At 46.3% G+C, this 12,886-nt stretch overlaps 1 protein-coding gene across 55 annotated transcripts in view; it reads right to left on the bottom strand.

The window, feature by feature from the left end:
- The window catches only part of Eif4g3 (eukaryotic translation initiation factor 4 gamma, 3), a 215,308-nt gene that overhangs the window by 122,294 nt on the left and 80,128 nt on the right, over window positions 1-12,886 (bottom strand). For 29 of the 55 annotated variants that reach the window (XM_017320165.2, XM_006538779.4, XM_030253471.1 and 26 more), the window contains one exon: window positions 1,805-1,900. In XM_017320165.2, coding sequence (XP_017175654.1) covers window positions 1,805-1,900 — 96 coding nt within the window. Of the gene's footprint in view, window positions 1-422; window positions 549-1,804; window positions 1,901-12,886 lie in introns of all 55 variants that reach the window. The other 26 variants (XM_006538770.4, XM_006538776.4, XM_030253470.1 and 23 more) reach the window with 5 other exon arrangements.

The following is a 12,886-nucleotide window of genomic DNA, read 5'->3' as shown; positions in this document are numbered from 1 at the left end:
AGAGATGAAAAAAACTGCAAACAGGATAGTAGCTGAGGAGTTTATGACCACAAGGGTGAAAATGGCTGATAACTACAGATAATTGTCCCCTTGATAATCAATTATAAACTGGAAAGGGTAGGCAAGAAGCCTCCCAATTCATCTTTTAGATTAGAATCTGAACGGGACGTTCCACTTCACACTTAAAACAGGGGGAATAAGGTAAAGCCCGATTATTCCTGTCTAATTCCCAATAGATGACCCACCCAATTTGTACAGGTTTTCCCACGGTGCCTGGCAGGAGCTAGCATGCCAGGCTGAACTTCCAGGCAAGAAGCAATCAATGCACTTCCGTTCATCAGCCAATATGTAGATGTGGTCAGAAATAATGTGTGCCGGAGGCACTGCCGCCTGCAAGAAGTACAGTTTGTTATATTGCTTACAATGTAGTATTTTATCCAGCCTCTTCCAGCCAAGGACCTGTAAACGGGGCTCTGTTCCAAAACCTTCCTCCTCTTCCGGGTGTCTGTGCAATGTATTGGCACTGTTCTGCCGGGCTGTCGAGAAAACTGGTTTAGAGATGCAGCTCTTCAGTCAGGTTTTGCGCCAAGCTCTAACCATGTCATTTCTCTCTGACTGTTTTTCCCCATCATTTAAATGGGGTAGGGGAGAGGGCCACAGAGTTCTCTACAGTAAGAGCTTACCATGACATCTATACTTAACAATTAGGATGGGGGAGGGGGCTATGTAAGTGGTTCTGCCGTGTTCTCAGGCCCTCTCTAAAAGCCAAGTGTCCACATTCCCAAACCACTCTTAGAACAAAACTTGCACCAGACATTGGGGGTTCACCGTTTCAGCAAAACAGGAGACAAGCAAACAGGCAACAATGTCTAAAGTCCCACAAATCTACAAATGGCTCCTCCGACAACTGCGGGGAACCAGGATCTAAGAACAGGATGCTGGAGAAGAAGGCACCGAGGGAAAGGAAGGCAGGAAGAGGTGAGAAAGACAGGCCACTCTGTGCAGCCTAGACTCTCCTAGCTCTTTAAGCAAGTCTCTGGAACATTTCAACAATTCAAACTTCATGCATGAAATCAAATGAGCAGGAGCTAATGCAATGACCTTCCTGTGCTACAAGCAAAAAAGCAGGGTCGGGTGCAAAAAGAAGATCCTGTATTCCAAGACTCCACAGAGCTCAAGTACAAGGAGGGACGTGAGGTGCGATGAGATGTTAGAGACACCTTCTGCCCAGAGCTACACATGCAGGGAAGGAGACGACGCTCAGGCTTGGAGAGCAGAAGCCACTGTGTACTGTGAGACAGGAGGATGGCCTGGAGCCCGTCTTAGACGTGTTGCAATCCACATGAGGGTGAGCAAGGATGACTGCACTCACATCTGTATGGCAATTCATTTACCACAGAAGAGATGAACACGCCTGGGTGGACATCATGCACGTGACCATACTGTCGAATGGTTAGAGCCGTCTGGTGACCTGGTTGGGAAACCCTTCTTCCCACAGCACTCACCGTCATTTACTTTTCTGAATTCCCAGCGGTACAAGTAAAATGCTAAGAACTTAAAGGAGGAAGTTCTGAAAGTGCCAGACTGTGTAGAAGGAAGTGCGTGGAACAGCTCTACCTTCTCTTCCCTAAGAAATGGACATGAGCCCTGGATCTAAGTTGCTGCAATGCAAATGCTAACCAGTCACAGCAGGGACAGTGTGGTGGCAGTGATGGTGATGCTAAATCTTCCCTAGAACAAAGTGAGCATTCACTAAAAGATCACAGCAGCCGTGCAGAGGCGAGACCCACCTCTGCTTACTTACCGGAGACCGGGCCTGAGGTTGTGAGTTCATTGTCTGAGGGGCTTGAGGATAGACCAATGTGGCTGGACCTGCATTCTGTCCAGAGGGATAAGGGGTCTGTCAGAGAATGGCAAAACAACAGCATATTTTTAAAAAAATGACACAGCAACTCAAATCCAATACTTTTAAGTTTGCAGAAGTGGTATGCACTGTGGTCTGTAGCAAGTTTTAACGTTTTAACTTTATCATAGTTTTCAGCAACTAAAGGCAGAAGTAGTGTATGCCCACTGACAGAGCTATCAGCAACCCAAATCTAGATACAGTTATATCAGATGAGGAGTGCAAAGGGCCTGGTGGAACTTCATCAACCTCATCCATATGTGTGCGCAAGCGCATGCGTGCATGTGCGCATGTTGGGGGGGGTGAGTGGAGGCCCGAGGGTGTTGGGCAATGAATGCTCCAACACAGCTGCCATCTCCCGAGCAAGTTCCACAAGAGACAGAAGGCCGAGAACCACCTTAAGTTCTTTCCTTATTCAAATTCTATTAAGTCTAGCTACAAACTGAACAACGGGGCAGTTACCCAGTCATGAATATTAAGTAGTTAATAACTGAACAAACTGATTCAGGTTTACTTTTTATCTTACCAAAAATTCTTTTTTATGACCACACTGAATGGCTTGACTATATCAACTTTTTAAAAATACATGTGGATATCAACTTTGGCTAATACTGATAACAAATGTCTCTTCACACGTTTGAACTATAGTATCAAATCCGACCTTAAATCCCACACATAGGGTAGAGGGAAAACAGATGCAAGTTTGAGGGCAGTCTGGACAAAGAGCAAAGGCTGTCTCAAGCCACAGACGCCGTGTGTAAGCACGAGACCTTCCTGTTCGGCCTCACACTCTGCCAGCACACTGCTCTCACACCTGCTGGGCCACAACAGAAAAGGAGCCCACTGCCTTTTCATGGACCATGCTGGAAAGATATTGACAGCCACAGAGACTGACCAGTCAAAATTTTAATAATGTCTTCAACACAGTGGCCAACAAAGACCACACAAAGCCAACGGAAGAGAAGAACATTAATTAGCATTCGGGCCCGAGGCGTTTTTATTCAGTAGTAATGGCACACGGCTAGCCAAAGGAACTGTCCTGTCTATGTTGTTTTTAATGTGCTTTTCATGTCACCTGCCAGCACCACCAGGTGTGCCAGGTATATGCTGTGGATAAAAAGGACTGCAGGCCACCCCAGCTCTTTCTCTTAGTGTCCTCTCTGCTCTATCTGCCCATCTCCATATCCACTTGGCTCCCTCCGTTGCACAGCGTAATTTCCTAGGGGTACATCTCAGCGTAATTTCCTGGTGGTACCAGCCACCGGTCCCTGTCACAGCACCACATACTTCTTATGACAACAACCAAAATAAAATAACGATTTTATTTTCCTGTAGCTTAGGCTTCTTCTCTAAACATATCTTTTAAAAAATCCAAATGCTTCTCCTTATTAAATATTTACACTGAATGCATGTAAAGAACCAATTCCTACTGCACCCACGGCAGCTTTGTGTAAGTGGAAAGCACGGTGCAGGCACATAAACACAAAGCACACAAACACACAGAGATCAAGGACCTGGTGTAGGCACACAGAGACAAACAGCTGCATGCATAAGAGCTAGTAAAGGCAGGCACGCGCGCGCGCACACACACACACTCACACACACACACACTAGTCTGGTACAGGCATACACCCATATACAAAGCAATGTCTGGAACAGGCACACAACTGTTCTGTTTCAACATAAGGTACTGCACCCTCAGTAACATGGTGGTGTTTGTCAATGGCGCAGGGTAAAGGAATTCTGCCCACATCTGTCTCCCTGGGCACCTGTGCTCTGAGCAGAAGCAGGAGAGGAAGCCTCTGTAACCCTTGTTTATTCACGTCCTCCCTGGGATGATTAATCCAGGTTCTTCAGCGCGCCCTTTTCAATAGTCTTTTTATGTTCACTGTGTGAGGATGTGCCCGTGTGTGGTATATGCTTGTGTGAGTCTGGTAACTGCAGAGTCTAGAGAGGGTGTTGGAGTCCCTGGAGCTAGAGTTATGGACGTGGTACACCACCCAGTATGGGTCCTGGGCACTGAACCTTGGATGCCATGCAAGAGTAATACCTGCTCTTCACCACCAGACCTCTCACGCCATCTCCAAAACATCCTTTTGATTTTTCAATCAGGTTTCATTACTGTAGGGTCTGAGTCTCCTCCCAAATGTGGTCCTGTGTCACTGCGTACATGTGGTGGTCAGAACAACTGCCTAGCACCTACAAGGCCCTCAGACTTAGTACCTGGCGCTATCGTACAGAAAAGAGGAGGTGCTACACATCAGAACCATAACAATGACTCCATCCTCCAAGACGGGCTGCGCAGACGTATTTCCTGTGGCCAGGGACCCTAGTCCTGTCCTTACAGAGGACTGCTCAGACTTTCCTGAGCTTCACGTTTCACTCAACTCTGGTGCTCGCCTAGATAACTGCTAACCAAGTGCAAGCTGAAGACAGGCCGACCACACAAGTCCTCAGTCACTTACACAGAACTTTTAAGTGTGGTAATTAAGATTTTGACAAACAGAATCTAAGGTTTTGGGGTGAATTCCACTGACAGATGAGAAGAGGGGAACTGCATATGAGTTACAATAACTTCAGACACAGACCCATGGAACCCACACATGGGACTAAGATGGATTTCTACTCCCTCCCCTGAAACAGTCTCTCTGTATAGCCCAGGCTGGCCTCAAACTCAGAGATCCACCTGCCTCGGCCTCCTAAGTGCTTCAATCAAAGGCGTGCGCCACCATTGCCCGGCTTGGATTTTCTACTTTTATAATGAAAACAACAAATGTAGGTGACAAAACCAACGATGACAGAAAGCACTCAGAGAGCACCCGCTGCACTTCAAATGTAACTTGGAAATAAAACATCATTTCTCATTTTAAGGCAATTTATCACCTTAAGTAAATAATACCAAGTGGACGAAGCCCAATACGTTGTGCATGAGAACGCTCACAGTAGGACTGGACAGTGCACTGCTGACTTGTAAGGGCTGCTGGGTAACACCCAGCCTTCACAGCACTCAACTCCTTGACCTGAAAATGCGTTTCTAGGGATGCAGGCTACAGACAAAATTCACATTTTCACCAAGCTCAAATGGAACGTTCTACAGTTCTTAAGTGTTTGTTTTGGTTTGGTTTTGGTTTTGAGTCGGGGATATCACCATGCAGCCCGGGCTGTCCTGGAACTCACCAGGCTGGCTTCAAATTTAGAGAGATTCGCCTGCCTCTGCCTCTGAGTACAGGGATTAAACATGTGCACGCCCATGTCTGGTGAGATAGTTAATCTTAAAATATGTGTGTGTGTGTGTGTATTTGTGTGTGTGGGCACAATGTTGAACCTTAGACATTTTTTTAGAACCTTTAAAAAACTTTGTATGTATTACATGTGTGCCCCTGTGTACATCACAGCACGCAGGAAGTCAGAGGTAAACTGTGGCTGTCAGCGTTCCGTCTACCATGTGGGTGTGAGCATAAGATATCAGGCTTGGCAGCAAGCACGTTATCTACTGAGCCGCCATCTTATTTCCCCAGGGTCAGATATTTGAATAATCTAATAGGACCAATATGTGATCCATTGATTAAGAAAGGAGTATATAAGGGACCACATCTAAACCAGAGGCACCTTTCAAATGGGGTCCAAGTCAGGTCCCACTTATGTGAAATCAATCCCAAGACATGCAATAAAAATGCCATTCTAGGCTAGCACGAAACTCCTAAGGACTGCATTAACTAGAAAGTGCTGCCACAGAAGTCACAGCGGGTAGTCTAACCATGTGATGCTGGGACACAGCTCCTCAGCTTTGACTAACCATCTTCTAAAACAGGAAATGAACTGGGTGTAGTGACACACACCTCTAATCCCAGATCTAAGGAGGCAAAAGCAGGTAGATCTCTGTGAATCCAAGGCCAGCCTGGGGTACGTAGTGAGTTCCAGGCCAGGCACGGGCACATAAAGCGCCTCCTGCCTCTAAGTAGGACAACAACAACTCTGGAAATGCAAGTGCGCAGTTCTTGGTGTGTTGTCTTCTCATCAGCACCAGGCACTGTGCGTGGTGGAAGCGAGCAGTCAAGCACAGGCAGCCAAGCGCCAGGCAGCCAGGACACTGCGCTTCCTTCTTAAGGAATCCAGGCACCCTCTGCCCTTCAGGATGATACAGGGCTCAGGTTAGGGGGGCACTTGTGCTGAACCTCTGAGAGCAGGGGCACCCAAGTGTCAAAAAGAAGTGTCAACCACGACAAAGACTCCCTGTTTCCCAGACGAATATGCAAGTGTGATTATGAGCTCGGGCTGCTCAGAGCTTCTGCCCTCAAAGGCGTTGTGATCATGGTGGACACGCTAAACACTCAGCGCATGGCTCAGAAATTCTCTGCACAGGGGAGAACCCGAGACTCACAGGACTCAGTAGCAAGGACAGTCAGAACAACGTACGTGCACTTCTCCACAAGGTTGCACCAGTGATTGCAATAAAAGGCCATGAGTAGAAAACACATGACAAGGTACCTCCCGAATTGCCTTTAGAGAATACGACCGACCGCTATCTTCCACTGCTCTTTGTATTTAAATATCCCACCACAATACTAACAGTAGAGCCAGAGTGTATAGGAGGAAGATACAATCATTTAGAAAGGAAAGCACTCAATAAGTCTCCAATATGACTTCCATCTTGCAAAACTAAACAAAATATAAAAACAAAACAATACCCACACAAGTTATATTTAGACCATGGATGAGCAGGCTAAGTCAACATTGCCTCCTGTGTAATGCGACTCCTAGAGAACTCACCCTGAGGATAAACAGATATCACATGAGCAGGCCCAGAGAAGAGCTGAGTCACCCACCCCTGGCTCTCCACAACTACCATACCATAACTTTCTGCTGCTTTCCCCATTCCCACCACCAAGTCAGTTTCCTACGATGCCCAAAATGACACCCATTTTGATGTGTATGATAGAGACCAGCTTAAGAACATCAGGGCTCTGCCCCATCAAGTCCTTAGTGATACAGAAACTAGCAGCCTGCCAGGCTGGCAATACTCAACATGGCCACACCCTATCCACCAGGGAGGCAAGAACCAGGCCTGTGCATCTGCACACAACAAACGCATCCCTAAGGCACTGCTCTAGAGCAAAGCTGCTTCCCTTTCCCATGAAGATGCTCATTCCATCACCAGTAGTCAGTATTTGGTTCCCAAAGTCTTCTTCCTCAGGTCAGAGTAAGAGAAGCAATCCAGCAGTGTATAGAATTCTGATTGGTTGTTGAGAGCAGTGAGACAGAAGGAAAGGGTGTATCAGCGGCACAACTGATTCACAAGTCACGAAACACCTAGAAAAAGCCAACTGTGGAGGGGGCTATGTGGAGAAGTAGAAGTAGCAAGAATGTCCAAAGGCGAGAACGTCACTGGAGGTTTCCAAGCAGGTCCAACAGTGACTACTTAGCAAGCAATGACCTTCCTGCCAGTCATCAGGGAAAGGAGAGCAGCGTCTTGGGGACACACAACAAAGAGCATCATGGAGCACAGTCCTGACACAGGAGAGCAAGCCACCTAGGCTGGAACCAACAGAGGTGGAGGGAGGGCGGGGTGCACAGGGCAGGAACTGGACAGGACACTCCACAGTCAGAATGATGTGAGGTAGAAGAACAAGGTTTTAGGGCCAGACTAAAATCCTAAAACAGAAGAAGCTCAACGAAGTGCTGTCCTCAGATGTGTTAAAGCAGTAAGACTCAGCTAAAGGCTCAAGTGTGGTACCTGCAGGGAACCTGGACAAAGGTGAAGAGGATAAATAGTATACTAAGGAGAACTAGAAGGCAAGATGGGTGAACAGACAAAGGTGCTTGCTGACAACCTGGGTCTCCAGAACCCACGGTGGAAGAAGAGAACTGACGCCCACAACTGTGTGAGTGCATACATATAAACACACTCATAGCCAGGCAGTGGTGGCGCACGCCTTTAATCACAGTACTTGGGAGGCAGAGGCAGGGGAATTTCTGAGTTTGAGGCCAGCCTGGTCTACAAAGTGAGTTCCAGGACAGCCAGGGCTACACAGAGAAACCCTGTCTTGGAAAAAACAAAACAAAAACAAAAACTAAAAAAAACAAAAAACAAAAAACAAAACAAAAAAACCCCCTACACACTCATGCATCACAAGCTAAGACCAAAGTATGAAAGCAGCAGGACAGCAAACACGCTCCAACACGCTCTACCACTCGGGAAGGGAGCACGGGACAGAATGGCCAAGAATACAGCCCAGGACCCTGCAGACTGTCCCCCTAGGGGCCTCTGTCCAGACACATTAGTTTGTTTCTCCAGAACACACATTTATTCTTGCTTGAGTCTTTAATAGACACCTTCTCTGAGCTGGATTTTTAAGTGTAAAGAATACATTCATTCATATTACACTAAACTGTAACTATAAAAAAAAAACATAAGAACTAGGTAGTAGGAACCATACAGAGACAAGTCAACCAGAGTAAGCTAATTAATCAGAGACACAAAACCAGTCCTTTTTAGGAGAGAAAACATCACTTTAAATCAAGACCAAATATCTATACATTGGGGAGGGAGAAGGGGAGGGGTTGTCACTTAGGCAAAAGAAAAGTAAGATGAGGTGGCAAGGCAGTTGGACACTGGACAATACTGATCCCTACAAACTGTCCTCTGCCCTCCAGACACAGGCTGCGGGACAAGCACATATATTCATTAAAACATTACGATGAGGGACTGGAGAAATGGCTCAGGGGTTAAGAGCACTGACTGCTCTTCCAAAGGTCCTGATTCAAATCCCAGCAACCACATGGCATCTCACAACCATCTGTAACGAAATCTGATGCACTCTTCTGGAGTGTCTGAAGACAGCTACATTGTACTTACATATAATAAATAAATCTTTTTTTAAAAAGTTAAAAAAAACATTATGATGAAGTAGAAAGACAGGCAATGTCAAAGAACAGGGCATACATTCCTTGACTATTGAGTTTATTTCCTGTTGGGTACACGGCTACTTTAATGAAACAAAAATCTCTATGAATTTTGTTTGTTTTGGTTTTCTTTTCTGAGGCACAGTTTCTTTCTGTAGCTCTCCTGGAACTCAGTAAATAGACTCGAAGGGCCTTGGACTCACTGAGATCTGCCTGCTTGTTTCTAGCTCTTCAGTGCTGGGACTAAAGACAATTGTCACCACCCAGTCTATGAATTATTTTTTAAGAGATAAAATCTGAGGTGACTGTAGACATCCTATTCCTACTCTTTAGCTGCTTAATTAGGGATTCTACTGCTGTGGTGAAACACCAAGACCAACAAGCAAGTTGGGAGGAAAGGGTTAATTCGGCTTACACTTCCCTGGCATTACCATCGAAGGAAGCCAGGACAGGAACTCAGGGCAGGATCCTGGAGTCAGGAGCTGATACAAGGGCCAAGGAGGGGCACTCCTTACTGCCCTGCATCCTCGTGGATGGCTCAGCCTGCTTTCTTACAGAACCCAGGACCACCAGCCCAGGGATGGCACCACCCACAAAAGGCTGGGCCCTCCCCCACTGATCACTAACTGAGAAAATGCCCTACAGCTGAATCTCATGGTGGCATTTCCTCAAGGAGACTCCTCCTCCTCTGATGACTCAAGCTTGTGTCAAGTTGATACAACCTGACAGTACAGGTTCATCATTAAGGGAGACACTCACTGTGGATCTTCCAAATGAGGCTTCAACTCTGTTGAGGTAGTTTCCTTCTACTCTGAGTTAACTGAGTGTTCCTGTCAGAACAGGGCACTGGGCGCTTGGAAGTGTTTCTGTGTCAGCTGAACTGATCACTGTCTGTCACTCTTTATGCTCGTGGGACATGCTGCCATGATCAGTTTTCAATATTGAGTCATTCCCGTATTCCAGAAATAATCCCATGTAGTGGTGGTGAAGCTTAAAATACAGTGCACAAAATCAATCCACTGTGTAAAAAATGACAGGGCTGGAGAGCCACTACTCTTTTTCAGAGGACTTGAATTCAGTCCCCAACTCCCGGATATGGTGGCTCCAGGGGACCTGATCCCTCCCTCTTCCGGCCTGAGCAGGACCTGCACTTGGGTGCACAAACTGACTCAGACCAAAACCCTTCACAAAGGACCACACATTCTCACATTCAATTGAAAAGCTCGGGAACAGGACGAGAAATCACCTCAGCACACTACAAGCCACACCCAAACACAACACACATCACACTCACTGGAAAAGTCCAAGCACTTTTCCTGAAGATCAGGAGAGAGAAGAATCAGGCCCCCAGATAGCTAGCGGAGGACCCAGCAAACAGAAGAGAAAGGGACATTTTGTAAATCTCACAGAAAAACAAGGCAACATAAATGTATCTTCCCAGTGATGCAGAAAACCTTGGAAAGGCTGTGGCTACATCTCTGCACTTTCAGTTTATTACAAAACCCTGAGTTTGGTGGCCAACATAGACAGACGGGATAAAGGACCACCCAGGGCATCTCCCTGTAACCCACTCCCACACACAGAGACGGCACACAAAATATCAGAACTAAGATTTCAATAAAGTAGGATACAAAGTCAACATACAAAACCAATGTGGAGATCCAAGTATCTGAAGAGAAAAATAGGAAGTTTTGTTTACAAAGTATTTATAAAGATAAGATTCCAAAGTGATGACCAAACTCAAACAGCGAAAGACTCACAAATAAAACTATAAAGGTTACTACGGAAAGCAGAAAATGCTACCTATAATCAGACCTCGATGCTAGCCTAGGCTCAGCACATTTCCCATCAAAGCCCAATGACAGGCTCTCTAGAAACAGAAGGCTCATCTGAGTGCTGGTATGGCCTCCAAGGACTCTAAACAGCAAAAAGAGACATTAAAAGAACTAAGCTGGGAAGTCACTCCTCCGCTTGAAATATTATCACAGATTTACAAAAACTTAATCAGAGTAGTGCTGCTATAATAACAAGCCCACTGACAGAGGCTGAAGTGAGGCGCCCAGAAGAAAACAAATCCATGGGCAAACAATCTGGAAAGGGCACCCAGACCATTCCACGAGGAAGGGGCAGTGTTTTCAAAGCCAGTGCTGACTGAAGCAGAAATGTGCCAGCCTGCAGTGTCAGTGCTGCGCAGTGAGGAGCCACGCAGCCTTGGAGCAGGCCCACTGCCAACCATGCACCTCCTCAAAAATAGATGAAGATGGCCATCTACCTCTCTATCTCGTGCCATGCCTAAAAGCTAAATCAAAGCTGGGCCAAACGCCAAAACTCTGCCACTCTGAAACTACTAGGGGACAAAGCCACCTTAAGTCATTGGTACAGAGCAAACTTTCTGAAAATGGCTGTCACTGCTCCAAAAGTAACAGCAAGGCCCGAGAGCACTGAGGAGAAGGCCTCTGCACACTGAGGAAGCAGTGACCCTGTGGGAGTCCAGCCCACAGCACTGGAGAAAATCTAAGAAGGGACTAACAGGCCACAATATAAAGAACTCACAGCTTCAAACACCAAAGAGTAACTAACTAACTAACTTAACGAAGGACGGCAACATGGCTCTGAACGTTCAGCCTTGGGAAGCTCGTTTCCGCCCTTCAGAAGCAACTCCACAGACAACCTCTGGCCTCCCCACATGCAGTGCGCCCCACACCGCAGCAAAGAGAGGCCTATATATATCTGCAGAAGCTGATTACCTGCTTAGCTATGGACTAACTGCAAATCCACGGCAGCAGCCTGAGGGCTGACTGCAGAGGCAGAGAGCAGAAGTCCACTAGCTACACTTCCCAACCCAACGGAAAGGCCACTGAGTGTTCTACGGAAGGTTTCCCGATTAACCACCTTGTGTTTCAAGACATGCCAAGGTCACTAACTTTAATGACTTTCTGAGAAACTTTATGAATTTTTAAAAAAATTTATTTATTTTCTGTGTATGAATACACTGTAGCTGTTTTCAGACACACCAGAAGAGGGCATCAGATTCCATTACAGATGGTTGTGAGCCACTGTGTGGTTGCTGGGAACTGAACTCAGGACCTCTGGAAGAGCAGTCAGTGCTCTTAACCACTGTGCCCTCTCCAGCCTGACTTTATGGATTTCTAATGTGCAATCTGTACACAGTTTTGCCTGAAGAGTGAGTTTAGTGATTGTTTTAAAGACCATCATAGCTGCAGTGGGGAAGATGCTTGCTTGCAAGCCTGTCAGGCTGGGTTCCATTCCCAGAAACCACACACAGGTAAAAGGGCAGGACTAAGTCCATAAAGTTTCCTCTGACTAGCCAGGCAGTGGTGGCACTCGCCTTTAATCCCAGCACTTGGGAGGCAGAGGCAGGCGGATTTCTGAGTTCGAGGCCAGCCTGGTCTACAGAGTGAGTTCCAGGACAGGCAGGGCTACACAGAAACAAAACAAAACAAAAGCTTCCTCTGACTTCTTATGACCATATATATGCATACACCATGCATGCAAACAAACACTTAAAAATGAACTATGAAACAGATTATAGCAACTACAGCGAGAGTCACACTAACGGAGTTTTAGCAAAAATAAAGTATCATTAAACTTAGATGAAAGAATTTTTTTTAAGACCCTAAAAATCTGCTGTTGAAATTCAATACCACTAGCTTTAATTCCAACACTCAAACTGACCTTGAACTCACAAAGATCTGGGCTCCCTCTGCCTCCCAAGTACTGGGATTAAAGGTATACACCACCAGACCTGGCCCCATTCATTATTGTTTATATGATGTGCTGGGGAAATGACTTAGTAAAGTGTTAACTGAGCCTTCCTTTTAGATATAAAACTCTGTTTGTTTAAAAGGCAGGGACTCACCAGTGGGTCTCAAACTCAGGACAACTGTTTCAAGTGCTGGCATTACAAGCCTGCACCAGCACACAAGGCACCTAGGCAAACCCTTACATTCTGGCTGTGCTGGAGGGCTCTCCGGCCCACAGAGAATCCAGCACGATGTGCAACCAATCTCTTTTTAGTTATCTAGCTGAAGGAAGTTCTTCCCAGGACTTTTACAAATT

Source organism: Mus musculus, chromosome 4 (assembly GCF_000001635.26).
Source record: "Mus musculus strain C57BL/6J chromosome 4, GRCm38.p6 C57BL/6J".
NCBI lineage: Eukaryota > Metazoa > Chordata > Mammalia > Rodentia > Muridae > Mus > Mus musculus.
This window is presented reverse-complemented; position numbering and strand designations above follow the sequence as displayed.